This window comes from Dendropsophus ebraccatus, chromosome 5 (assembly GCF_027789765.1).
Source record: "Dendropsophus ebraccatus isolate aDenEbr1 chromosome 5, aDenEbr1.pat, whole genome shotgun sequence".
In the NCBI taxonomy this organism is placed as follows: Eukaryota; Metazoa; Chordata; class Amphibia; order Anura; family Hylidae; genus Dendropsophus; species Dendropsophus ebraccatus.
In genome coordinates, this window is record NC_091458.1 from 120,396,092 (window position 1) to 120,424,043 (window position 27,952).

Genomic DNA, 27,952 nt, shown 5'->3' on the forward strand with positions numbered 1-27,952 from the left:
TAATTGTTTTAAGTTCTGTATTAGAAAAGCTTGAAAAAAATACATTCCAACTTTTTTTTGTTTGTTTGGTTTTTTTTTACAAAGTCCTGTCACCAGAAATAGATGTGATAAAATGAAGATATTTCAATAAATTTAAGCATAGTATGTACAATAATGAAATCCACAAACTTGTAGTCCATATATTATTCTACTGCCACTTTCCGAATAAAAGGTTTAAATATTGTTTATGGAAATCCGTTGGTGTTAAAAGCTCACATGATTTCTGATGTCATTTATTTGTTTCACCATTTTTTGTATATGTTCAGACCTATGAAGAAAAAAAACAAACAAATACAGTAAGTACATCTATGAACCCACATCGGCTCATTTTTGAAATCATAGGTCTAAACACCCAGGCCCTGACACATCAAAACCTTAGACATGCCTTGAGGAAGTGGCCCATATAAGGCTATATTGGGACACAGAAGATTTGTTACAGAAATTTCTGAAACTACCCCTTAGGGAATGAGCTTGGTAAAAATCCATGCACATCAAAAACAATGGTATGTAGATGTAAGACACAGATTTACAGTCACAAAAGAGGCAGCAAAAGCTTGTGAATTTATACAAATGCCGGCATTACTGCAGGGTGAGTAATGTAATGCATGTACAAAATTACTCATAGGGGTTGTGCCATCTGATGAATCATGTGAAATTAAATTGTCACTGTCGTATTTATTTATTTTTTGCAGAAATCAATAGTACAGGCAGTTTTAAGAAACTTTGTAATTGGGTTTATTAGGCAAATATGCCATTATCTGCATTCAAAAAGACTTTCCCCAGGTCCCCCCTCCCTCCTCTCTCTCATTCACTGCTCATTATAAGGAAATCTCAGGACTCGACTACATCAGTTGAGCCCTGTGTAACCTATGGAGAGAGGAGGAGGAAGGATGGATATTAAGTCAGTAGCAGAGAACAAAGGATTACACAGCAGAACCTGTGTGAAAGCCAGTATTCAGAGTTCAGTGCTGACTTCAGAGGAGATAGCCCGGTGATGTAGCTGTAAATTAACTCTTTGTTGTCCTGTTTTGGTGCCTCATCTCCCTCCACCCCTCCCCTCTCCATAAAAGAACCAGGAAGACAGGGGGAGAGCTTCAAACTGCTTTTTCATAATAAAAATGCATTTTTCAGCTAATAAACCCAATTACAAAGTTTCTTAAAATTGCCTGTACTATTGATTTGAAAAAAAAAAGTAAACGACAGTGACACTTTAAATGTCCTGTTTGAGAGATATAGACTTGCTCATCATCCTGCCTCTGCATTTTTTTTGATAACCTGTAACCCTTGGTTATGACCTACTAAGTTGAGATAGGTGTGCTCATTGCAACTGCAATCTAGCAGCTGGTCTCAGAGTCTTCAAACAAGGAGGACTATAGGCAATGGTGGCAACTGCTGCAACAGCATGGTCACAGATTGGATAGGAAAACAGGAACTGATTAGCAGAAAAGTGATTGGATTGGGGAGTGGGAACAGTACAGCGATGGAAGTCACTTAACTTAAAAAAAATAAAATAAAAAGGTCATTGAGAGCATAGATCAGACATGTCAAACTCTGGCCCGCGATGCCATTATTTTTGGCCCACCACACTATTTTACTCTTTTTATTAATTCTGGCCCGCAGATATCACAGATTATAATATGGGAGATCCGAACGGCCGCTCAGACCTCCCATATTATAATCTTGTAGGCCGCAGTATGTAAGAAGCGTCTGGTGCCGGAAACACGATGGCGCCGTTATGCGCGTCTAGCACCGAAAACTTGATGACGTAGTCGCGTGCGTCCAGTGCCTCCCACACCGGCTGGGGTCGCAGAAAGGGTGAGTCTGTGGGGGAGGGCTGGCTGCTCCATAAGAGGCTATGGGGGAGGGCTGGCTACTATAAACGAGACTTGGGGAGGGCTGGCTACTTCATAAGAGACTATGGTGGAGGGCTGACTACTATATGAGACTATGGGGGAGGGCTGGCTACTATATAAGAGACTATGGGGGAGGGCTGGCTACTATATAAGACTATGAGGGAGGGCTGGCTACTATATAACAGGCTATTGGAGAGTACTGGCTTCTATATAAGACTATTCGGGAGAGCTGGCCTCTATAAAAGACACTATTGGGGAGGGCTGGCTTCTATATAAGAGACTATTGAGGGCTGGCTACTATATGGGGCACTACTGGGAGGGCTGGCTAATATATGAGACATTGGGGGGGGGGGTGACTATTATATGGGTCACCATTGGGAGGGCTGGCTACTATGTGGGGCATCAATAGTAGGGCTAACTACTATGTGGGGCAATATTGGGAGGGCTGGTTACTATGTGAGACACTATTGGAGGGGTTGGCTACTGCATAGGGCAGAGTTATGGGATTACCTACTGCTTGGGGGAAATAATAGGTAACCATTGGGGTTTTAACCATATCATAGCAATTTATCATAGTGCACAGTGCTGGGGGATGCACACCTCTGACAGTGCCAGGAGCGCCGCATGCCCTCTTCAATAAATATCAAGGTCGGCCCGCGACTTTGTCTAATTTTTTTTAATTTTGGCCCATCGTGTATTTGAGTTTGACACCCCTGGCATAGATGATAATTACTCATAGTGTTTGCGGAGCCTATTGCTCCCCCTCATCCAGTACTTACTGTTCTTTTAACACAGCTTGGATATTCTTCCGCTGGTGGTCACTTAGAGTTAAACTGGACTTTCTTGGGCTTTTTGCTTTTTCCATCTTACGCTCTTGATAGTCCATTTTCAGTTTGACCTGTGACCAATGAAAAGAAATTTAAACTATTGAAACAAGTTGTAACTTGTAGAGATGAGCGAATATACAGTAATAACAAAGCAAATTTCTTCGTTAGCTCTGCAGTCAACTTATTAGCAGTCTGCCTTTTAACTCAGTGCCGTTTCTCTCCAGGTGCCGGGAAAAGCTGGATCCAGTCTTTGGAAACTTCTCCCAGTTTCCCAGGACTGGATCCAGTTTTTCTCGGCACCCGGACAGGAGCGGTACAAAGTTTAAAGGCGGACAGCAGAGCTAACAAAGCGATTCACTTCATTATTACTGTATATTTGCTCACCTCTAGTTACTCTTGCTGCTTAGAGCTATGATCACATAGCATTAGCATACATGTATTTTGGCTTAGAACACCGAGAAACTAAGGAGATTATTAGGAGCCTATTCACCATGGACTGAATCAGTGTGACAGATGCGAGTTATTAGGCAAAGATGATTTATTTTTGAGAGGAGATCACCTTTATTCTTCAAGGTACCATATTTTCCGGCGTATAAGACGACTTTTTAACCCTGAAAAATCTTGTCAGAAGTCGGGGGTCGTCTTATACGCCGGGTATGGTTGCCGCATACGGTGGGGGGGGCTCAAAAATGGCCACTGTATGGGACGACCATTTAAAAAAAATAAACTGTTAACTCACCTGGGCCCGTTCCCGGCCTCCGCGCGTATTCTCCTCCGCTACCGTTGCCGGCACAGCCAGTGTGACGTACACTGACTGCGCCGGGGGTGCCCGAAGCTCTGCCGAGGAGCAGAGCGTCTAATTGGAGACGCTCGGCTGCTCGGGAGAGACGCATATCTCAGAAGAATGATAGAGGCTTCGGGAGGCTCCGGAAGTACCCGAAGCCTCTGTCATTCTTCCGAAGCTCTCCCGAGCTGCTCCGCTTAGACGCTCGGCTGCTGGGGAGAGTTTCGGGCATCCCCGGCGCAGTCAGTGTACGTCACACTGGCTGCGCCAGCAACGGAGGATAAGACGCGCGGAGGCCGGGAACGGGCCCGGGTGAGTTAATGGTTTGTTTTTTTTCATTAGTTTAGCTGCAGTTAACCCCTGACCGCAGGGCTGCGGTCAGGCGAGATTAACATTTTCCAGCGTATAAGGCGAATCCCTAACAATCTGATTAAAAGTCAGGGGTCGTCTTATATGCCCAGTCACCTTATCGGCCGGAAAATACGGCACTCTACACTGAGGGGCAATTCATCGACATACCCTTAGTATTAGTATTAGGCTTATGGCCCAGCCTAGATAACTCTAAAAAGAGACTCATCCCACTGGCTTTATGGTTCACTACCAGTACCAAAAAGGGCGACTATTTTACAACAAATCTCCATACAAATCAAAGCAACCGAGCTCTGGCCAACGGCCATCTTGAAAGGTACTCTGCAGATAAAGAATATATTTGTTATATTAATTTTTGCTCCCAAATATGCGCTAGGTCTTATTTTCAGATAATTACACACACTGGTTTGTGATAGATGTGAAATAAAATGATCTAAAAATATGGGTTGTAGTACCAACCTACACCACCAGATGTCACTATCATTTGAAACTACCCAAACTAAGATTGAATACAATAAAAGGAAAAAATGGGCTTAGTTCATGAAAATACAAGTCATTTTTATTATATATAATAGGTACAAATACATAAAACTTTTTCAGTATTAAATGAAGTTAAAAAGTATGACCACAGTAAAATTAAATATAAAACGGGTGTCTGCAGTGAAGTATATTAACCACAACAGTTTTTCTATATGGGAATATATAAATATATAAGGTGCTTTGAATCTCCTAATGCTCTAATACTGCCTCAGTTCCAATAAACACATAGGCTGCCCAGACCAAATGGCCATTATAACATTTTTAGAACATATTGCACCTACCAATAATGTCAGACACCGCACGAGCCGTTCATTTAATACTGAAAAAGTCTTATGTATTGGTACCTATTATATATAATAATGACTTATTTTCAGATAATGTCTATTTTTTCCATGAAGATTTCACATGTCACATGCTAAGCACAGAGCGTACAGCATGGCGGCTTCCAGACACCAGGTTGAGCTCACCATAGCACACTCGTACAGCACAGCAGGGACAGAGTACGGTATGGCGGCAGGCAACAGGATAACGGCCTACTGTGTGCACGTCTACATCTGGCGGTAGGGGGCGGGCCTCTTGATGCCTTGCCTGCACATTTACAAGTGACGGCCACGGAAGGGAACATTGGGGTTGGGGGCAAGTGACTGTCTTCATGCTCTGCGACAGACAGTGAAGGTAGGGGATAACGACAGCAGGTTCAAAAGAATCACAGCTGCATGCCCTGGTGTTCTGTTTGGCGGGCATGCTTCCAAACAAAAACTTTGCTAGGTCTTACTTTTGGGAGAGGCCTTATATTTATCAATTCAGCAAAACCTCTACTAGGTCTTATTTACAGGGAAACGAGGTATGTATCTAGTAAAGTCACAATTTTAACTCAAGACCTTGACTCCCTGTTGTCCGCTTTACTCTGCACATGACCAAGATCAAGGACGTCTCAACCATCATCTCAACAGAGAAGCCCCGGGGGAAACCTCAAGGTTCACCATCACCAACCATTAACACCTAGGGGCAGTCCCTCTCTTTAAAAAGACACTCTCTCAGTAGGATTATGGTGTCCTATCTCAGGGTAGGATAAACTAGTGACACAGAAGCTGAACAGAATGATGGATCACTTACATTATTCTGTGCAGCCGAATCAGAGATCTCCTCCTGAATAACATGGACAATAAGTAGTCCTCTCCATTATGTGTATGAGCCCAGTAGTCCTCGTTATTCATGAGAAGCAGAAAACCCCACCCACCAGCTGTTGATTGGCAGTTATCTATCCATACCATGTATTGGTAGTCAACTGTCAATCAGCAGGTCGAGATATAATTTATATTTCCTGTGCATTCCAGAAATCAGCATAATGTTTTACCTGTTTGATAGCATTATCCAGATGATGTAGTTGTTCATGTGTTCCAAGTAACTCTTTCTTCATATCTCTTTCACTGTCTGTCAGAACTGGGTGTCGAGTGTTGAAGCTGTGCAGCACAGCCTTCAGCCTTCACAAAAAATTACCATGAGATGACTGCTTGCATGAGATGATCAGAAAATGACTAAACAATATCTTCAGCTACAACGAACATTAATCCACAGTGGGCTCTCAGTGTACTGTTAAAAGACCTTTCACACAATTATTAGCACACTAACCTGCCCATGAGATCATCTTGTTTTTCTTTGGCCTCCTCATATTTCTCAGCAAGACGTTCAGCCATTTCGTGGAGACTTTTTCTGTAAGACAACCCACCACCACAAACTTTAATAACAATCTGCAAATAAAACAAATTATTCTCATTGTTTGGTTCCTTTATCCATTCAGTGCCCACTAATGGGTGATAAGTATGTGATCCCCTGGGGTGTGACCAGAGAAACCTGTAGCGATCAAATACTGAGGTCCCTGAGTGCCTCATGAATGGAGTGGTAATACACTTGTATGGCCAATGTGTCATTACCTTCTATAGGACTGACACCAATGGCATGTGTGGTGACCCTTGCACTGCAGTCACTTGGGCAGTAACCATGAGCAGTGCTCCATTACATTAACGTACTCTAGTAATTAGCCAAATCGGACATCGGTAAGTTTTTAATAGAAGAGCGCTGTGGACACTAGATACACCCTACTGTATCTAGCAAGAGCATATATATGTTCTCTTGTTCATTGCTACAACTTAGATCAGTGCTACAGAATAGCACATGTGCTTTCCTAACAGGCCAAGCAAGCACAGTGCTTGAATGATGTCTGTCAGAGATAGAAGCATCCCTGTAGGTGTTGGGGATGCCAAATTATTATTACAGACTATAGTCTGGTATCCCCCCTTTGTGTGCAGAGACATGTCCAGTGCTGACAAGTAGCTTCTTCTGCAGACCCAGCCGTATCTCATACATGACAAAGATAGCAGTAACCTGGACATTGTTGTGTGCAGAGATATGGCCAGTGATACAGGAGAGAACCGGATATGGATGTAGATTTTGTAAGAAACATAATAAATGCACAGAAAGAGGGTGCACTTAGGGCACTATTACACAGGACGATTAGCGTGCAGAAAATTGCTATATTGTATGAATGTGTCGTTGATCGTTCATTTAACTCTGACCCTAAAATCATTGTTAATCATTCACTAATCGTTTAGTGCAATTCCAAGATTTTCCTTCTTTTGCTGGGAACAGATGGAGTAAACGATCATAGAAACAATCGTAGTAACAATTGTTGTAACCATGGTCACTATAATATAGTGAACGATTTCAGGTTAACAATAAACAATCTTGTTTGCGAATTTTTATAGTTAAAAATCACTTCCTCTAATAGCACCCTTAGGCACAATATTTTTACTAGGAAAGCAGATAGGCATTAGGAGCGCAGTGCTGGACCACCTACTCTAGTCTCAATAGGTTGAGAATGTAACAGGGCCATAGAGGTGCCGATTTTAGAAGAAAAGGCAGGTGGGAAAAACACAATTACCAAGCACATAGAAGGGGACTAAAGGGATTATCCAGGTTTAGAAAAACATGGTATCTTTCTTCCAGAAAGATTATTACTCTTGTCCACAGTTTGAGTGCAGTTTTGCAATTCCATTGAAGTGAATGGAGGTGAATTACAATACCACACACCACCTGGGGATAGGTGTGGTGCTATTTTTACAAGAAAGCAACTGTAATTTTCCTATTCCATGGTTCCATGGAGCTTGGGAAAAAATAAAAATAAAATAAACGTATAAACTGGAAAACCCTCTAAGAGAAGCTTTAGCCACAGTGCTTTGCCTTTGGAGGATTTAAAGACAACAAACACATTCTCTCATTTTTCACCGGAACAGATTTCCATAAATTTGCTCACCTTTCTTCATTACGGTACCGCAAATCTTTTAGCTGCTTTTCTTTTTGAGCAATCAGCAATTTTACCCTACGGAAAGAAAGACCAGTCAAAGCCAGAACATCTAAGTGATATTAAAATACCACAGGATACCACATAACACATTACCTTCTTTGAATCTCCTCTCTAGCCATATCCTGTTTCAGAATATACTCTTCACGGAAAACTTGGGTTGCTCGACTTAACAGCTGAAGACATTCCTCGGGTGGTGGGGAAGACTTATTACTAGATGAACTAGGGGTAAAAATAAATTTATATTACAGACAACTGTAGATATATAGTGATATATGCCCTGTGATCAACGTCCACCATGCTTAGTAATTTTAAATGTAAGTATTTTAAAAAGTGTGGATGGCATCATGTTGTAAGATAAAAGTACATACAAATGACCAAAACTCAATTTAGGCAGCTGATAGCATAGCGGACCATTAAAAAAAAAAAAAAAAAAAAAAAAAAAAAAAAAAAAAACAGAAGACAGGCTGACATTTTTCCCTATCTGCAGTTTGTTCTATCAATGAGAAGACTGAACCCCATATTTGCTCACTTCAGCAGCAATGGATTTGCAGAGGTCCGAATAAGAATGTTTCTGATGTGACTTTCAAATGGGCCTTTCACGTCTTCCAGGACATGTGGGATGGACTCTGTGATGTGGCTTTCAACCTGGGAGCAGAGAAGTGGTGGCGATGGTGGCCGGATAGTTGTTCTGAACATTGAATGAGAAAAAAAAATGAAAAATACATAAATATACAAATGCCACCGCAGGCATCTGGGAGACAGATGTTAAAACAAATGTAAAGGATTGTGCATACATACAGTAATGGTCTTGTGATGCATTCATAACCACTGGTAAGGCATATCATAGTTGTCCCAAGTGAGAGGTCTGAAATAATCCAAAATCCTTGAATGGGTGCGGGAAGCCTAGGACAAGAAAAACAATGAATTGTTTATAAAAAGTCACTAGCTTATGAAAATAACAACACTAATAAGGGTACGACACCCATGACATGCTCTTTAGGGGGTTTCAAACTTGAAATTTTACAACAGCATTTTTAAGAGCCATTATCCAAGTATTTATTTTCTTTAAAACAAATATAAAAGGAATAAAAGGTATGAAAAAAGAAAAAGAGTTTTTAGTGAAGGCGGCCTTAAAGGGATTATCCACTTTTTCCAGAGACAGCACCACTAGTCTCCAGTTCAGGGGTGGTCTGAAATTAAGCTCCATTTACTTCAATGAAAGAGTAGCAAAACCTCACCCAAACTGGAGACAAGAGTGGAGCTCTTTATGAAAAAAAGTGGCCATGTTTTTGTAGCGCTGGATAATACCCTTTAAATATTAAATATATGAACAGAGACCAGTAGAGATGGAGTGGCAATATGTTAGGTGAGTACAAGCTCTTTTACACTAAATTACGGCATCTGTAAAACTACATCCACAAAACATGACGGCAAAACACTCACCTGCACGGCAGTGGCTTAGTACATAGAATATGCTCCACAAGGCATTTCTGCTCTGCAGCCAGTTCCTGCAGACTGTCTTTATCCTCTTCACCTTCAAACACAATTAGAACACTTTTAACACAATCACAATGTGCGCTTTTAAAGAAGCACACCCACTTTTTTTTATATATCAGCTGCCCAGGAGTATAGTGGCACACTCACCCGACCCAAACGCTTCCTATACACATAGGGTAAAGAAACCCCCAGAACCGATACCAAACATGCAACTAACGCTATAGTTTGACTTTGTAAATGTCCTGTGCGTATGTAAATTACCCTTAGCTGGCATCTAGGTGGTCCCCAGCCTCAAACTAGTCACGGATGGCGCACTTGAGTTGGCTGTATCACGCTTTCTCTGGGATAGCCACGCTCAGGGAAAGCCCCTACGTGACAAGCAGCAGTCCTTGAGCACTACTACCAGAGAGGCGCGCCATCCGTGACTAGCTCGGCCGCATGTCTAGCTAAAGGTAATGTACATACGATGCAGGATATTTACAAAGTAAATTTTTGGGAGGTATGTGGAAGGCTGATAGGTGTAAGTTACATGTTTAGAAACAGTGTTTGGGGCTTCATTACACTTCTTAGGCGTGTTGGCGGTGATTGGTTCCCTGTAAGCCATGCCCCTTTACCAAGGCCACAACACGATTTTTTTGGATGCATCAGAAGAATGCCTAAAAACTCATACTAAATAATGGCCAAAGTCATGCAAGGCGCTTTTTCAGTACAAACTGCAAAAGAAGTAAAACTGGGCCAGTGGAGAAGGTTTGAGGACGTTGTATGGCCACATGCTCTTCCTTATGAGGCCATGTTATGGACAGAAGAGCCAGGCGAGCGGAACAGAAGGACAGGCGATGAAGGAGTAGTAAGAGCTTCATCAGAAAGCAGGACTCAAGTATGTGTACATAAAAGAAGAATAAGTCATAGATCATCATCATTGCATATTTCATTAAAACAAAAAAAAATAAAAATAATAATGGCCAACCCCTCTAATCTGTCACATAAAAATAAATATACCTGCACTGAGAAACTTTTCCAGCCTGCTAAACCACGTCAGACCTACACTGTGAATGCCGGCCACATGGGTGCAATGGTATCTTGATGGACACACTGCGTCTAGGATTGAGAAAGGGAAAAAAAAGTAGTGTAACAGTGTTAGAATGCATATCAGAATCTCCCTGCGAATATATCCTAACATGCTTTTCACGTGAAAATGGTAAATTGGAAGTCTGCAATTTTTGTGTGTGTACAATGTGTCAAAAAAAAAAAAAAAAAAACACACCTCTGAATTTCACCTGGTAACTCATGGTTTTCAGATGTGGATTTTGTTCCCAAAATGGTCTAAAATTTTAAATTTTCAAAAAACTCAATGTGAACATACCCATAGTACAGAGTGACTTCAGAGATCTGAACACTATGAAGAATTATTAGTAAAACAGAGCTGCAGAGTGTGGCAGCACTAGATAAGAGCTGTGTAGCCCCTTACTACTGTCAGTCAAAAGAAGTGTATACGTAAATAAAACATTATACATTTTAATAAAAAGTCATATCAGGGTATGTTCACACTGAGTAATATAGGCTATAAAGTAAATGTGAACAAATTCTAAGTATCATTCCCCTCAGACCAGTAGCCTTTTACTTGAAGGGACTGTTCAAGGTCCCAGACCCCTAAAACTGTATATATAATTTACAATAGCAAATTACCTCTGTGTAGCTTAATTGGACATGAAAAGTCTGTCTCAATGGATTCTTCCTCTTCCTCTGCAGACAGTTTTAGAGCTAGTTCAAGCTCAACACATTCAAAAACATAGAGGGACGGGATCAGGTCAGAGCTGGGGTTCCAAGACTTGTCAGACTACAGAAATAAAATATAAACACTGAGTGTAGAGGGGGGGGGGGGGGGTCACAGAACAATATAGTGCAAAAGCCCCGATACCATGTCCCTTAGAGGCGTACTCCGGGCAAGGTACATGTAACATATGCCTGGAGATGGGTTGTTTTGAAATAATAAGTCCCCTTACCTCCCTGGCTCCAGCACCACTGCCACTGGGTCCTGGGGCTGTGACGTTGCAGGCCCGCCTACCCTATCAGCGGCTGCAGCGATGTCCTCACTGTCATATGATAACTTTTGGTTGGGGACTCCCTTAGATCATTAGAAATAAAGCATATGGCAGCACGCTCTTCTCCTCAGCCTATCTCCTGTAATTGGTCACTGACCAATACAGGAATGCTCAGCAGCTGTACATCCAAGGAAAAATACACAATGGCTCCAGCATCCTTAAACACATGCAGAATATGGCAAATGCTTGGATTCATATAGTGACAGGGTCTATAATACGGGTCAAAATACTGCTGTATTTCAAATAAAAGAGAACCATGCTTACAAATGCTGAAGCCATTGTGTGTTTTCCCTGATCATTTGTTATCTTTTCATACAACCATAGAGATGATGAAATTCTGTAGTCGCCATAAGGAAGAGCCCACGTAGAGTGTCATATCAAAGGAGAGCTCATGTATATGGAGAGTAAAGATTTTTAGCTGTTGATCAAATCCACGCCTTAAAGGGAATCAATCAGCCCAATCGGGCTGATATAGTTCCCTAAACCGCTGTATACAGCTACTGCGGCACATACCAGCCGTGGCTGCGGCAGACGCTGTATACCCGAAAAAAAGTAGTTTAATCACCCGGGCGCGTGACAGTCACAGGCGGGGAGGTAGTCATGTGGGCTGCTCCCCGCCTGTGTCTAGTCACCGCGCTCGGAGTGATAATTGACAGGCAGAGAGGTCAGTAACGAACCTCTCTGCCTTTCCATCATCCCCTCGGAGTGCGCTGACAGGCAGAGCCTGGTGACTAGACACGGCCGAGGAGCCACCCAGATGACTACCTCCCCACCTCTGTCTGTCACGCGGGTGATTAAACTGCTTTTCTTCAGGTATACAGCAACTGCTGCAGCAGCAACTGGTACATGCTGCGGGCTGCTCAGAAGCTGTATACAGCGGTTTAGGGAACCATATCAGCCCGAAGACAACACTTTTATAGGTAATGTTTTTTTTTTTTCCTATAAATATGAAATAAACTAAGCAAATAATACAGCACAGATCATCACAAAACAGATGTATTACTTACAGTCTGTTCATCGTCATCTTCTCCTTCCAATACCACACAGTGATATAGGAGTCCAGATTCAGTCGCAATCACGAGAATGTTTGGGACACAGGACAAACAAAGCACTGAGCAAGCATCATATCCATAGTTATCCTCTGCAGCAGGGTGCATAGGGAGAGGGCCGAGCAGCCTGCCAACATTACTGTTACTGCAAATACAAAAACAGGCTGTCAGGATCAGACAAGACAACTACTTTCCTCATACTCTCTTGTACCTCTAATAGGAATACACACTATGGTTCAAATCAGAGCAATGCATCTCACCTTCCCTGTAAATCAATGTATATAAGGAAGGTCTCTCCATTCTCATAAAGTATGTACAGGGGGTATGCAGTGTTTTCTTTACTGTAAAGACCAACACCCTTGGATACAGCAGTTAATGGGCCAAAATCAAACGCAACAGCAATCTCACCCAGAGAAGCTTTGTAGGAGCGCCTGTAAGAAGAGGTGACAGATGTTAGTCAACCACCAATATAGATATGTTGTTCATGTATACATGTAAACAAGGCAAAGGTGTACACATACCTATTCTGTGGAACTGATGTCTCCTCATCTGCATTGGAAAGTGGTATAACTTTTTCTGGAGATAAATGATCATGAAGTTTGTATATTCTGAAAAAAAGATGACATGAGAAAGAAATTAAAAATCATAACAAGTCCAAGATGCTAATCAAAAGAACGAAAAATCCGACGCATTATTTTACCTTATGGTATTATCAGATGTAAGTAAGATTAGACGAGGTTCTTGAGTCTCACTGGGGTACCATGCCGCCTGCTTCAGAACCAGGGAGGTGGAGCTCGTGAAAATTCTCTCAGCAATCGGGATAGTTCTACATGGGAAAGAAGCAACGCAACATGAAACATAATGTATAAATGCATATAATAAATTTATCATACAATAGATTGATATCAGTCAATTATTAAAAGGTGCTAAATTATGTTAGATTATATAAAATAGATGCACAAACAGCAATGCTACATGACTAACATCTAAAAAGCATAACACTGACTAATGTCATTTAAAGCAAATGTACCATCAGTACATTCGCTTTAAGTTTCGCACATGGATAGAACGGTGCCAGTACATTCGCTTTAAGTTTCGCACATGGATAGAACGGTGCCAGTACGGGAAAGCCGATGCCGTGCTCCTTTTTTTTTTTTTTTTTAACCACGGCCCAGTCCCCATGTACGGTGCAGTTCTATTTCCGAGCACCGGCCGGGGGTGAAGCACTGGAGGCAGGCTGGGCAGTCCGCAGCGGGAGGAAACCCCCTCCCCTCTATGACGTGGCTCCATTAGAATCAATTAAGCCGCACAATAAAAGTTTAGATCAGTCAGGTTCTCAGTGCAGAGACCCTTTCTCATTAGATATAGCTGGGACAACATGCAATTGTATGCCTTTCTTTTCAGCTTGGAACTCAATCTGGGACTGCAGGAGACGGGATCCAATGTAAGTCTATTGAGCCCAACTCCTGCAAGCAGTCAGACTGAGGACAAAGCCAGGAAGTGAAGCAAGAGACTGACTAAGGATGGTCCGAAACTGCCGAGGTTTGGGTTCGTATGAACCCGAACGCTCGGCATCAGATTCCCGCTGTCTGCCCGCTCCGTGGAGCGGGTGGATACAGCGGGAGGACCGCCTGGAAAACTGGGATACAGCCTATGGCTATATCCCAGCTTTCCAGGCGGTCCTCCCACTGTATCCATCCTCTCCACGGAGCGGGCAGACCGCGGGAATCTGATGCCGAGCGTTTGGGTTCATACCAACCCGAACCGAACTCCGTTCGAACCATCCCCACCTCTAACCAATCTAAAGTTTTCACACGTTGGTATGACACAGCAAAAGGTTGTTGAAAGCAAACTATGGGGGGGGGGGGAATTGCCACCTTTTTGTTCTTGTGCACCAACCCGCCGTTTGCACTGAAGGTAGGCCTAATGCCCCCAGTGTGACGATATCCCTTCGCCTTGGCAACGCGCCTCCATTACAGGCAAGCAGGGAACCTAATCGAGGGGATATTGTCACACTGGGGGGTGCTGGGCCCTCCTCCAGTGCCTAGAGCCTAGCCGGGGGCCATTAAAACAAATGAATGGAAAATAAATTCCAGGACATCAAATAGTTCTATAAGAATATTCGGAAATACCTGCAATTCACAGTCTTTTCACCTCCTTCAAACTCAGAGTTTTTGCCCCAGCGCTTGGGGACATCCAGGACCATCAGACCTTTGCTTCCAATCAAAGCGATATGTTGCTGAGTAGGATTCAGCAGAACTTCAGTCACATCAAACAGTGGGGCGTTGATACAAAGCAGCTTCTGAGAAACAAATGGAGAATATGTCACTGAATCTGCACCTCCTCTGTGATGGTTTTTCAACAGCAGAAGAGTACATAACTGTTAAAGGGAACCAATGAGTTCAATTGGGCTGATATGTTTCCCTGGAGCGCTGTATAAAGCTCCCGTACCGGCTGCTGCAGCAGAAGCTGTATAACGGAGAAAATTAAGTTTTAATCCCCAGGCAGGTAGTCATCTGTGCGGCTCCCTGCCCATGTGTAGTCACCACTCTCTGCCTGTCAGTCCGCTGGGCGGGATGAGTGAAACGCAGAGAGGACTCTGATATGTTTGGGCTGGAGCACTGTATGAAGCCCCTGTGCAGTCATAGAAGTCTTTACAAATCTATATAACTTTCTGGACCAGTTGATTTAAAAACAATTTTTGCTCAGAAGTTTTATGATCTACTTGTGACGTTAGTCAGTCCTAATCGTGCAAAGGTGACGCATGTGCACAGGACATTAGTTATCGGGCCATGCAGTGCAAGTGTCCTGGATCTTTGGTGCAGATTCCTCATTAAAAATAGAACAATGTATGTGCCTGGGGCATTTAAAGTACCACTTACTGGTTGCAGATATTAAGATCAGCAGTACGCCTATAGCATAGTGGTGGCCGTGCAGTACGCCTATAGCATAGTGGTGGCCGTGCAGTACGCCTATAGCATAGTGGTGGCCGTGCAGTACGCCTATAGCATAGTGGTGGCCGTGCAGTACGCCTATAGCATAGTGGTGGCCGTGCAGTACGCCTATAGCATAGTGGTGGCCGTGCAGTACGCCTATAGCATAGTGGTGGCCGTGCAGTACGCCTATAGCATAGTGGTGGCCGTGCAGTACGCCTATAGCATAGTGGTGGCCGTGCAGTACGCCTATAGTATAGTGGTATATGTGCAGTACGCCTATAGCATAGTGGTGGCCGTGCAGTACGCCTATAGTATAGTGGTGGCCGTGCAGTACGCCTATAGTATAGTGGTGGCCGTGCAGTACGCCTATAGTATAGTGGTGGCCGTGCAGTACGCCTATAGTATAGTGGTGGCCGTGCAGTACGCCTATAGTATAGTGGTATATGTGCAGTACGCCTATAGTATAGTGGTGGCCGTGCAGTACGCCTATAGTATAGTGGTGGCCGTGCAGTACACCTATAGTATAGTGGTGGCTGTGCAGTACGCCTATAGTATAGTGGTGGCCGTGCAGTACGCCTATAGTATAGTGGTGGCCGTGCAGTACGCCTATAGTATAGTGGTATATGTGCTGTATGCCTATAGTATAGTGGTATATGTGCTGTATGCCTATAGTATAGTGGTATATGTGCTGTATGCCTATAGTATAGTGGTATATGTGCTGTATGCCTATAGTATAGTGGTAGATGCCTATAGTATAGTGGTATATGTGCAGTATACCTATAGTATAATGGTATATGTGCAGTATGCCTATAGTATAGTGGTATATGTACAGTACACCTATAGTATAGTGGTATATGTGCAGTACGCCTATAGTATAAGGGCAGATCTGCCAGGGGTGTGCAGAGGAGACCCCCGCATCGGGTGAAGTAAGGGGGGGCCTCCAGAGCCAGGATCCGCACAGGATGTACACACTGTCTGGGCCCTGGCCCATCCACCAGGATGCCTCCTGCCCCGCCTCTGCTAGGACTATGCGGTGTGGTGGTGGTGGTCGCCTCCATAGCCGCCCATGCTGGGGTGACAGGACCCTCACCTGCACACAGTCCGGGCTGCGGAGTCGGATGGTGTGGAAGGCGCAGTCATCCTGGTTCCAGACCAGTAGGTCACCGTCCACACAGCACAGCAGATTCTTCAGCTGAGCCGCGTTCTTACTCCCAGCCTGTTCCCTCAACTGCGGAAAGAGCGCGTGTTCACTCAGCGCGGTTGGCCAGGCGTCTCCGCTTCTCCCCGCCGCCATGTTTACCCGGCATCGGCTCGCTCGCCCGCCCACAGCTGTGACGTCACTTCTCAAGGATGGCGCCCTGTGATTGGAGGAGATGGTGAGGGGTCAGGTGACCCCGGGCTTCTCATTCCCGCACATGGCGGCGTCTGCGTTATATTCGCCATACATCACTAACAAGTTACTGTATCATCTCCTAATACGGAGGAAATACGTCTGTATTAATGTACTGTGTATTATTATACTATAGTAATAGACAGTGTATTATTATACTATAGTGATATACAGTGTATTATTATATAGTAATATACAGTGTATTATTATTATATAGTAATATACAGTGCATTATTATGCTATAGTGATATACAGTGTATTATAATATAGTAATATACAGTGTATTATTATAATATGGTAATATACAGTGTCTTATTATTATACTATAGTAATATACAGTCCATTATTATAATATGGTAATATACAGTGTATTATTATTATATAGTAATATACAGTGCATTATTATGCTATAGTGATATACAGTGTATTATAATATAGTAATATACAGTGTATTATTATTATATAGTAATATACAGTGCATTATTATGCTATAGTGATATACAGTGTATTATAATATAGTTATATACAGTGTCTTATTATTATATAGTAATATACAGTGTATTATTATACTATAGTAATATACAGTCCATTATTATAATATGGTAATATACAGTGTATTATAATATAGTAATATACAGTCCATTATTATTATATAGTAATATACAGTGTATTATTATACTATAGTAATATACAGTCCATTATTATTATATAGTAATATACAGTGTATTATTATACTATAGTAATATACAGTCCATTATTATAATATGGTAATATACAGTGTATTATAATATAGTAATATACAGTGTATTATTATTATATAGTAATATACAGTGCATTATTATGCTATAGTGATATACAGTGTATTATAATATAGTAATATACAGTGTATTATTATTATATACTAATATACAGTCCATTATTATACTATAGTAATAGACAGTGTATTATTATATAGTAATATACAGTGTATTATTATACTATAGTAATATACAGTCCATTATTATAATATGGTAATATACAGTGTATTATTATTATATAGTAATATACAGTGCATTATTATGCTATAGTGATATACAGTGTATTATAATATAGTAATATACAGTGTATTATTATTATATAGTAATATACAGTGCATTATTATTCTATAGTGATATACAGTGTATTATAATATAGTAATATACAGTGTATTATTATTATATAGCAATATACAGTGCATTATTATTCTATAGTGATATACAGTGTATTATAAAATAGTAATATACAGAGACGGCGGTCTCCTCAGAGCTCACTGTACCGAATGCCACTTATTCCTATTACCGACTGCTAACACATTGTACACCGGTATTCTTTAACCCTGCATCCTTGCCTGTCCAGGATGGAGTTTAATCTGAGGTCTGGGTCCCTCCTTAAAGGGACTCTGTCACTTCCAACCTTCCCTCCGCCAACCTTAAAGGGGTGCTCCAGCAAAATAAAATTTATTTAAAGTGTCACTGTCATCAAAGAAAACTTTTCACATATAGAAACATAACAAAAGTTTTGATTGGTCCGGGTCTGAGTTTTCATACCTGTAGCAATCGTCAGGATGAGTGGGGAGAGGATGCCGCTGCCACAGTCCTCTTTTTGACCCACCGCCCAGTTTCCGCACACGGCACCAGTTTATTTCCAAGCACCAGCCCGGCATGAAGCACTCGGAGTGGGCCCACTGGCCTCCAGTGTGACGAAACCCTCTCCCCTCTGTGACATAGCTGCATTAGAGTCAATAGATCGGCATGGATGGGAGATGGTCACACTGGGGAGTAGTGGGCCACCTCCAGTGATTCATGCCGGGCCGATGCTTGGAAATAGACCGGTGGAGTGGGCGGGAACCGGGCAGTGGGTCAAAAAGAGGACTGTGGCAGCGGCATCCCCGCACCAGCCCCGCTCTGTGCATTTAAAAAAACACAGTGATGTAGCTAGTGGTCCATTCGCTTTAAATTATGAGCCAAACTGATCATATGACAGAGCCGGGAGAAGACTGTGATCGGTGCAGGTCTGAACACTCAGCCCCCGACTGAGCCAAACTTTGAAATATCATAGAGACGCGTCAAAAGTTTTCTATGATGACAGCGACACTTTAAAATCAACTGGTGTCAGAAAGTTATATAGATTTGTCATTTCTTTCTATTTAGGGTGCGTGCAGACTACGGAATTGCAGCGTATAACCCACAGCGTATTCCGTCTCTCGTACCCGCACGCGACGGCGCGCATATACCCGGCAATTCCGTAGTGTGCACGCACCGGCAAAATGTTGTCTGCCAGTACTTATCAGCTGCTGTATGTCCTGCAGGAAATGGTGTGTTCTTTCCAGTCTGACACAGTGCTCTCTGCTGCCATCTCTGTCCGGGACAGGAACAGTCCAGAGTAGCAGCAAATCCCCACAGAAAACCTTTCCTGCTCTGGACAGTTCATGAGATGCACAGAGGTGGCAGCAGAGAGCACTGTGTCAGACTGGAAAGAATACACCACTCTCTACAGGATATACAGCAGCTGATAAGTACTGGAAGGCTTGAGATTTTTAAATAGAAGTCAATTACAAATCTATATAGCTTTCCGAAACCAGTTGAGGTGTACTTGCCAGAGTACCCCCTTTAAAAAAAAATACAATACTGATGTTTCAGATATAAAAGCTGAGCTGTCATTGGTTACTGTGGACAAAATGAAACAGTTGTGGTTTCAGGCGGAATGATAAATCTAGGCCATTGTGTACATTGTGCGCAGGATTCTGCAGCCAGTCACTGGACTTAGTGGTCTCTTCCTGCCTGTACCCTATGAGCCAACTGGGGCCAGTGATTCACTTTAATGGGAGCCTAGCAGTAGAGGCCATTATGGGCCATACACAATACATGGAGCCGCCTTCATCCAGATGTGCTCATTGTGCAGGGTGGGTGCTGGACCTCTGGGTAACAGCTGATCAGTAGGGGTGCAGGGGGCAGCAGCTGATCAGTAGGGGTGCAGGGGGCAGCAGCTGATCAGTAGGGGTGCAGGGGGCAGCAGCTGATCAGTAGGGGTGCAGGGGGCAGCAGCTGATCAGTAGGGGTGCAGGGGCAGCAGCTGATCAGTGGGGGTGCAGGGGGCAGCAGCTGATCAGTAGGGGTGCAGGGGCAGCAGCTGATCAGTGGGGGTGCAGGGGGCAGCAGCTGATCAGTGTGGGTGCAGGGGGCAGCAGCTGATCAGTAGGGGTGCAGGGGCATCAGCTGAACAGTAGGGGTGCAGGGGGCAGCAGCTGATCAGTAGGGGTGCAGGGGGCAGCAGCTGATCAGTAGGGGTGCAGGGGGCAGCAGCTGATCAGTAGGGGTGCAGGGTGCAGCAGCTGATCAGTAGGGGTGCAGGGGCAGCAGCTGATCAGTGGGGGTGCAGGGGGCAGCAGCTGATCAGTGGGGGTGCAGGGGCAGCAGCTGATCAGTGGGGGTGCAGGGGGCAGCAGCTGATCAGTGTGGGTGCAGGGGGCAGCAGCTGATCAGTAGGGGTGCAGGGGCATCAGCTGAACAGTAGGGGTGCAGGGGGCAGCAGCTGATCAGTAGGGGTGCAGGGGGCAGCAGCTGATCAGTAGGGGTGCAGGGGCAGCAGCTGATCAGTAGGGGTGCAGGGGCAGCAGCTGATCAGTGTGGGGGCAGGGGGCAGCAGCTGATCAGTAGGGGTGCAGGGGGCAGCAGCTGATCAGTAGGGGTGCAGGGGGCAGCAGCTGATCAGTGTGGGTGCAGGGGGCAGCAGCTGATCAGTAGGGGTGCAGGGGCAGCAGCTGATCAGTGTGGGTGCAGGGGGCAGCAGCTGATCAGTAGGGGTGCAGGGGGCAGCAGCTGATCAGTAGGGGTGCAGGGGGCAGGGTCTCTGTGGATCAGGTGTTGGTGGTCACCTGTATGAGGCAGTCACATTGTAGGACTGTAAATAACACTATCATATAACACCTTACAATGCATTACCATCATGTAACAGTACGATGCTATCACACCTGTAAATCGAACGTTTCAGCCACATGTGATCACGTGGTACTGTCCGGAACTACAAGTCCCGCCGTGCATTGCGGGCTGGCCGCTGCTGTCATCACATGGGGCGGGTATTTAAATACAGCTCATAAGGGCGACACTGAGCGGGTGTTATTACGGGGAAGTGAGAAGATGGAGGCGGCTATGAGGCATCGTATCCTGTACAAGGGAACTACCCCTCCGTGGAAGGAGACCTACAGGAAGGTAAGTACCCGATCAGCTGCCCGGCTGTGCTGTGTGGCCGGGCTAATAACCAGCCGACTTGTACTCGTAGAGATGTGTGGAGAGGCTGAAGAGTAACCGCTCCAGGCTGCTGGATAAGTTTCGCCAGGTTGGAGAGCGGATCAATGTGGCTGTTGGCGGATCTTTCCTCGTGCAGGAGGTCATGGAGGAGGAATGGAAAGCCCTGCAGGTGCACAGCGGCGGGAGTCTGCCATCACTGTCACAGGTACAGGGGGAGTCTGCCATCACTGTCACAGGTACGGGGGGAGTCTGCCATCGCTGTCACAGGTGCAGGGGGAGTCTGCCATCACTGTCACAGGTACGGGGGGAGTCTGCCATCACTGTCACAGGTACGGGGGGAGTCTGCCATCACTGTCACAGGTACGGGGGGAGTCTGCCATCACTGTCACAGGTACGGGGGGAGTCTGCCATCACTGTCACAGGTACAGGGGGAGTCTGCCATCACTGTCACAGGTACAGGGGGAGTCTGCCATCACTGTCACAGGTACAGGGGGAGTCTGCCATCACTGTCACAGGTACAGGGGGAGTCTGCCATCACTGTCACAGGTACAGGGGGAGTCTGCCATCGCTGTCACAGGTGCGGGGGGAGTCTGCCATCGCTGTCACAGGTGGAGGGGGGGAGTCTGCCATCGCTGTCACAGGTACAGGGGGAGTCTGCCATCACTGTCACAGGTACAGGCGGGAGTCTGCCATCACTGTCACAGGTACGGGGGGAGTCTGCCATCGCTGTCACAGGTGGAGGGGGGGAGTCTGCCATCGCTGTCACAGGTACAGGGGGAGTCTGCCATCACTGTCACAGGTACAGGGGGAGTCTGCCATCACTGTCACAGGTACAGGGGGAGTCTGCCATCACTGTCACAGGTACAGGGGGAGTCTGCCATCACTGTCACAGGTACAGGGGGAGTCTGCCATCACTGTCACAGGTACAGGGGGAGTCTGCCATCACTGTCACAGGTACAGGGGGAGTCTGCCATCACTGTCACAGGTACGGGGGGAGTCTGCCATCACTGTCACAGGTACGGGGGGAGTCTGCCATCACTGTCACAGGTACGGGGGGAGTCTGCCATCACTGTCACAGGTACGGGGGGAGTCTGCCATCACTGTCACAGGTACGGGGGGAGTCTGCCATCACTGTCACAGGTACGGGGGGAGTCTGCCATCACTGTCACAGGTACGGGGGGAGTCTGCCATCACTGTCACAGGTACGGGGGGAGTCTGCCATCACTGTCACAGGTACGGGGGGAGTCTGCCATCACTGTCACAGGTACGGGGGGAGGGGGAGTCTGCCATCACTGTTACAGGTACGGGGGGAGTCTGCCATCACTGTCACAGGTACAGGGGGAGGGGGAGTCTGCCATCACTGTCACAGGTACGGGGGGAGTCTGCCATCGCTGTCACAGGTAGAGGGGGAGTCTGCCATCACTGTCACAGGTAGAGGGGGAGGGGGAGTCTGCCATCACTGTCACAGGTACGGGGGGAGTCTGCCATCACTGTCACAGGTACGGGGGGAGTCTGCCATCACTGTCACAGGTACGGGGGGAGTCTGCCATCACTGTCACAGGTACGGGGGGAGTCTGCCATCGCTGTCACAGGTACAGGGGGAGTCTGCCATCGCTGTCACAGGTACAGGGGGAGTCTGCCATTGCTGTCACAGGTACAGGGGGAGTCTGCCATTGCTGTCACAGGTACAGGGGGAGTCTGCCATTGCTGTCACAGGTACAGGGGGAGTCTGCCATCACTGTCACAGGTACAGGGGGAGGGGGAGTCTGCCATCGCTGTCACAGGTACGGGGGGAGTCTGCCATCGCTGTCACAGGTAGAGGGGGAGTCTGCCATCGCTGTCACAGGTAGAGGGGGAGTCTGCCATCGCTGTCACAGGTAGAGGGGGAGTCTGCCATCACTGTCACAGGTAGAGGGGGAGGGGGAGTCTGCCATCACTGTCACAGGTACGGGGGGAGTCTGCCATCACTGTCACAGGTAGAGGGGGAGTCTGCCATCACTGTCACAGGTAGAGGGGGAGTCTGCCATCACTGTCACAGGTAGAGGGGGAGTCTGCCATCACTGTCACAGGTGCGGGGGGGGGAGTCTGCCATCGCTGTCACAGGTGCGGGGGGGGGGAGTCTGCCATCGCTGTCACAGGTGCGGGGGGGGGAGTCTGCCATCACTGTCACAGGTACAGGGGGGGGGGGGGGGGAGTCTGCCATCACTGTCACAGGTACAGGGGGGGGGGGGGGAGTCTGCCATCACTGTCACAGGTACAGGGGGGGGGGGAGTCTGCCATCACTGTCACAGGTGCAAGGGGGAGTCTGCCATCACTGTCACAGGTGCAGGGGAGGGGGGCTGGGGCTGCAGTGGGAGCTCTCATAGGCTTGCAGGCTTGGCATCTTTCCTTTTGACTGTCTTGCTTTGTTTTTGTTTTGTTTTTAAAGGGCTTTGGTGGGAGGATTGTTTTTAAAGGGCTTTGGTGGGAGGAATGTTTATTTTTCATTTTACTTTGGCAAGGTCTGAAACACTAGCGGCAATAATAGTTTTACAGCATTAAGCCATATTGTCAACAAAATATTTTTCACTGAATGTTTACACGTAGCTTAGGGTTGTAAAAAAAAAATGCATTAGTGTTCCACAATCAGAACTACTATATTGTATACAAGTTGGGTTGTTGTACATCTTTATGCAGGTATTGCATCATAATCTATTGTTGCTTTCAGGCTTTTGGCATATTGCAGGACCCCGATGAGCTGGTTACTCTAGAGGAAATTAAACAAGAACTTCTCCTGGAGGGTATGTGATAAATCCTCGCTATGGTTAATCTCTGGATTTGCTCTGGCTCTAGAGACTATAGTGTATAAACCCCATTGGCTTTACCTACTGTAACTTTTTGTTGTGTCAAGTTACTGGTTGCACCAGGTCTTACTTCTGAGATTACCCTGGGGGAGTGTATGGCAGCACATATCTCCCTGGTGGTTAGTCAGATAAGACTTTCACTTTATTACAATAGACTAGAGCAAAAGAGTTGTATGTTCTGTCTGCCATGGAATGGAGCACACTGGCAAAACAACTGGTAGAGGGCAGATCCTGGGAGTGAGATCTGGTGTGAGCAGTCGTTTGACATGCCTAATGTTTTGAAGGTGAAATATCAGCAGGTTAGATGAATCTAACCTGCTGATGGCCTCTTATAGTGGCCGGGATGCTGCGGAGGAAGGTAGGTAAGTCAGAGTAGTCTTTGCTCTGGTGCACTGTTAGGCGCACTGCAGGGTCATCGGCCTGCTCCTTCTAATGGTGATCAGTGGAGGGGGTGGGGTGGGATGAAGCGGCAGTGCTCCTAACAGCACACCATAGCGCAGGTTATGTCCGCACTACAGAATCCCGATGGATCACCTGCCGTGGATTCCACTGGTCCCATAAGCTCCTTTCTATGGTTTGGCAGAGACCACCTGAATGAACCTGCTCGTTCTTCGGGCAAACGGCGGAATCTGACAGACCATAGAATGAATCATCGGAGCTGCGTGATCCACCAGGATTCCGTAGTGTGGTCATACCCTAAGAATGTGAGACAATTTACTCCAAATGAGGGTTATGCTTTATTTCTGTTTCACACTAAACCGCTTTGCTTAGGGCCCTATTCCACAGGATGATTATCGTTCGGATAATCGTTAAATCGTTCGGAACAAAGCAATAATCGTTCAGTTGAATAGCAGTTGACAATTAAACGACAAACGAGAAATTGTTGATCGCTTAATGAGACCTGGACCTATTTTTATCATTGCTAGTTCATGCATCGTTCTCAAGTCATTCGGTGTAATAAAACGGTCGTTAGTGGGTGCGTTCAACAGCTTAATGGTGCAAATCTTATTTCCTAAACACATTGACCGGGACCATACTTCCATTTAAAACGTTTTTACATTTTCTATTCATTCTACTAATTCAATTATTTGTATTCATTAATTAGGATAGTTGTGGGTTAAAGGACACCCCTAAATAGCTTTTATTATAAAATATAAAGTCTTTTTGCAAACACCCTGTCCATCTGGCGCAGTCGCAAAGGCCCTTTCCTCCGTAGGTAATGTCTTGAGCGAACACTAGGTCCAGCCTAGGGTAGGAAAAAAAACGTGGAATCACTCTGGAGCGAACAATCTACAAGGTCGGGACAACCACAAGAACGACTAGAATTAAAGACCATCGTTCTGTTGGATTATATGAACAATCTCAAGAAGCTCACAAAGCGATCGTTGATTAACGATTATTCGAACATTAGTCATCCCGTGGAATAGGGCCCTTATGGTGTGTTTACACAGATCTGATTTTTGAAGCCAAAGCCAGGAATGGATTTGAAAAGGAGAAATCTCAGTCTTTCCTTTTTTGACCTGTTCCCTGCTTAGATCTTTGAAGCCAAAGCCAGGAACAGGCTATAAGCATGGACCAGGTCATAAAGGAAAGACAGATTTCTCCTTTTCAAATCCATTCCTAGCTTTGGCTTCAAAAATCTGTCAGGTAAATCTGTGTAATGCACAATTAGTGTTTTCTTGCTGAGTGTATCTTGATTACAAAATTCCAGAGAAAAGGTGCCAGTCCACCTTAGAGATCAGTTGACCTCTGACCTAGCTGAGATTCCAACTGCTGGAATTTAAAACTTACCTGTCACTTCAACCAGTTGGTGCGCAGGTGTTGGGGACTTGGTAAGAGGAGCAGGCAGCGGCTGTTTCTGTGAACTGAAGGCTACTGCCCTGGCCTCATGTCTTCAGCACCATATGCCCAATGTCGTCTATTAGGGAATCCTAACCTGCTGATAAATTCCTCTTCAGAAGTTGGGCATTCTTACTGGCTTCTGTGTAATGATGCTTCGGACATGGACTACACACAACTGGTCACACATTATATTTCCGTCCACCCTATACTCAACCTTTTTTTTTTTTTTTTTTTTTTTTTTTTTTTTTGCAGAGCAAGCAATGATTGAAGAAATTGAAAGCATCGTTCAGTTTGAGAATGACTGTCTGGACTCTGTAGTTGGATTGCATAATGGGAATCAAGTTGTGTGCCCTGTCTGTAATAGGTAGGGCTCTATACTTGAAGGGAAAGACCATTATCTGTTCACCTGGTCTCTTCATGGTATAACTTTCTCTTGCAGGAATAATCTCACAGTAACAAGTTGCTTTGTCTTGTGTCAGTGCGGCGTGTATATCAACTGTAAAGTAAGTCTCTCATTCCTTATTTTAATCAGTAAAATAGATATGTCAGATGACATTAGGGGGAGGTTATTTTGTCTATGTGCTCCTAGCTAACCTTCATTGTCCAGAGCCTGGGGCTTTGGACAAAGTCTTGAGAAAATCAGACTCACTGGTGACATCTTCTATATAGTCTTTTGTATGTCATCTGGCCCATACTGCCACTACTTTGTTCCAAAGTGAAACTTCAGCTTGTCACACACCCGCTCTTTTAGGGTGCCTTCACACGTACTGTATCGCTGCGTATTTAATGCTTGAGTTTTTGCCGCTGCAAGTTTGGTGCGATTTTTTTACATGTGAGTTTTGATTTTCACATGAAAATCAAGTCTCATGTAAAAATCACACCAAAAACGCAGAGATACGGTACACGTGAAGCTACCCTTATAAAATCTGACAGATTGTGATTTGCAAAAAGCAATTTTGTAGGCAGCAGGACTGCAGCATGTGCACACAAATGGCTTCTCTACAAGGACACTGCATATAAGCCGCTTACTACATGTATGGCTCAAACAGGATGATAGCATCATGTAGGGGTTGTTTAGGCAGTATATGCTAATCTTATTTGGACTTCATAGTGTATAGACTGCTGCGCTACACAGTCCCATTAAAATGGCATATACCATAGAAAGCCGCTTTAACTGGAAGACTAGGGGGACTTTCTGACCAATGAAATGACTGACTGCTGTAGCAGACTAAAAAATGTGACTGCTCTTGAGACATAACTGTATTGGGGGAGTGTATATTTTTGTGTAATAAAAAGCCGCTCACTGTGAAGGCCTTAAAATGACAACTTTCTTGATGTTTTGTAATTCTGACCTCAGTCTCAGGGTATGAGCACCGAGAAGTTACAAGTGCTGCTGGAAGCAAGTCTCTCAGGACATGGCGGCTACTGCAATGAGCAACCAGTGTTTTCAGTTGGCCTTGGAGCAGAAGGAACATCCAGTATGTTCATGAGTTGTTCTGTAAGTAACTTGGAGCATGTAAAAATCCAACTAAAAGGACCAAACCTTCTCACATGTATCTTTTTAAAGTGACCAGGACACATTAACTACAAGACCCATATTCGCTAAAACTAGAACTCTATAATGGAAATGGTCTCCTGGCTTGATCTATATGTAAATATGTAGGTTTATATTTTCCTATTGCAGCAACAAGGAGGTGACACTGCTCCTGTGTAGCACCAATGGCTGTGTATGGAACTGCAGGCCTAGACATGCCTTGGTCCTGAGTCTGCCCTGATGTCTATTCTAATGCATGTTGGCATTACTATGGGGAAAGCTGGCTGTTAGTATCGCTCTAGGTGTGGCAGCCTGTAACTGAGTGAGCAGTCATTGATGATATCCCAGCTTACTCCGCTACTGTGCAATAGCTGCAGTGCTACTGACTACTTCTAAGTATAGCCCCTTACTGACGTGTAAAGGAACTATCAGCAGGTTAGATGCCCCCTCCATTTCTTATCATTAGAAGGGGTGGGCCAGATAACACAACAGTGGTCACTTAATAAAGTAACTTTTTTTTTTTTCTCCCTTGTAGGTATGTGATGTCGTGGCAATAATAATTTGAGACCTCTTCAGTGATATGCACATAAAATTGCACCTTTTTTATATCTTTGTGTTGTATGTGTTATTTGTAAATAAAACTTTTTTTTTACTCTGAATTTCTACATAAAGGTGGCAGAGTGTTATGTATAGTAGCTTAACACTTGGATTCCATTTA

General features: G+C 44.9%; 2 protein-coding genes across 3 annotated transcripts; one reads left to right on the forward strand and one right to left on the reverse strand.

The window, feature by feature from the left end:
* Positions 1-21,140, reverse strand: NUP88 (nucleoporin 88). 2 transcript variants are annotated; one of them, XM_069971130.1, is made up of 18 exons: positions 20,985-21,140; positions 16,451-16,718; positions 14,557-14,726; positions 13,125-13,250; positions 12,946-13,032; positions 12,685-12,855; positions 12,383-12,569; positions 10,960-11,110; positions 10,273-10,371; positions 9,220-9,310; positions 8,575-8,679; positions 8,306-8,464; positions 7,870-7,995; positions 7,726-7,791; positions 6,045-6,125; positions 5,770-5,896; positions 2,672-2,790; positions 1-307 (listed from the first exon to the last, which is right to left on the reverse strand). In XM_069971130.1, exons 2-18 carry the CDS (start codon positions 16,652-16,654, stop codon positions 244-246), a joined length of 2,133 nt encoding a protein of 710 aa, XP_069827231.1. In that variant the 5' UTR covers positions 16,655-16,718; positions 20,985-21,140; the 3' UTR covers positions 1-243. The 2 variants fall into 2 exon arrangements, with proteins under 2 accessions (XP_069827231.1, XP_069827229.1); XM_069971128.1 differs by having other exon boundaries at positions 20,971-21,140.
* RPAIN (RPA interacting protein) lies at positions 20,777-27,893 on the forward strand. Its single transcript, XM_069971131.1, has 7 exons — positions 20,777-20,976; positions 21,047-21,220; positions 23,723-23,795; positions 25,953-26,064; positions 26,140-26,203; positions 27,058-27,198; positions 27,770-27,893. The coding sequence occupies exons 1-7, from the start codon at positions 20,905-20,907 to the stop codon at positions 27,797-27,799; spliced, it is 666 nt and encodes a 221-aa protein (XP_069827232.1). The 5' UTR covers positions 20,777-20,904; the 3' UTR covers positions 27,800-27,893.
* Positions 27,894-27,952: the final 59 nt, after the last annotated feature.

Coding starts and splice junctions, on each gene's coding strand:
- RPAIN (XM_069971131.1), top strand. CDS start 20,905: ATGGAGGCGGCTATGAGGCATCGTATCCTGTACAAGGGAACTACCCCT. Junction 23,796..25,952: donor ACAAGAACTTCTCCTGGAGG/GTATGTGATAAA, acceptor TTTTTTTTGCAG/AGCAAGCAATGATTGAAGAA. Junction 27,199..27,769: donor GTATGTTCATGAGTTGTTCT/GTAAGTAACTTG, acceptor TCTCCCTTGTAG/GTATGTGATGTCGTGGCAAT.
- NUP88 (XM_069971130.1), bottom strand. CDS start 16,654: ATGGCGGCGGGGAGAAGCGGAGACGCCTGGCCAACCGCGCTGAGTGAA. Junction 8,465..8,574: donor TGCATCACAAGACCATTACT/GTATGTATGCAC, acceptor TTCAATGTTCAG/AACAACTATCCGGCCACCAT. Junction 7,792..7,869: donor AGAGAGGAGATTCAAAGAAG/GTAATGTGTTAT, acceptor TTCTTTCCGTAG/GGTAAAATTGCTGATTGCTC.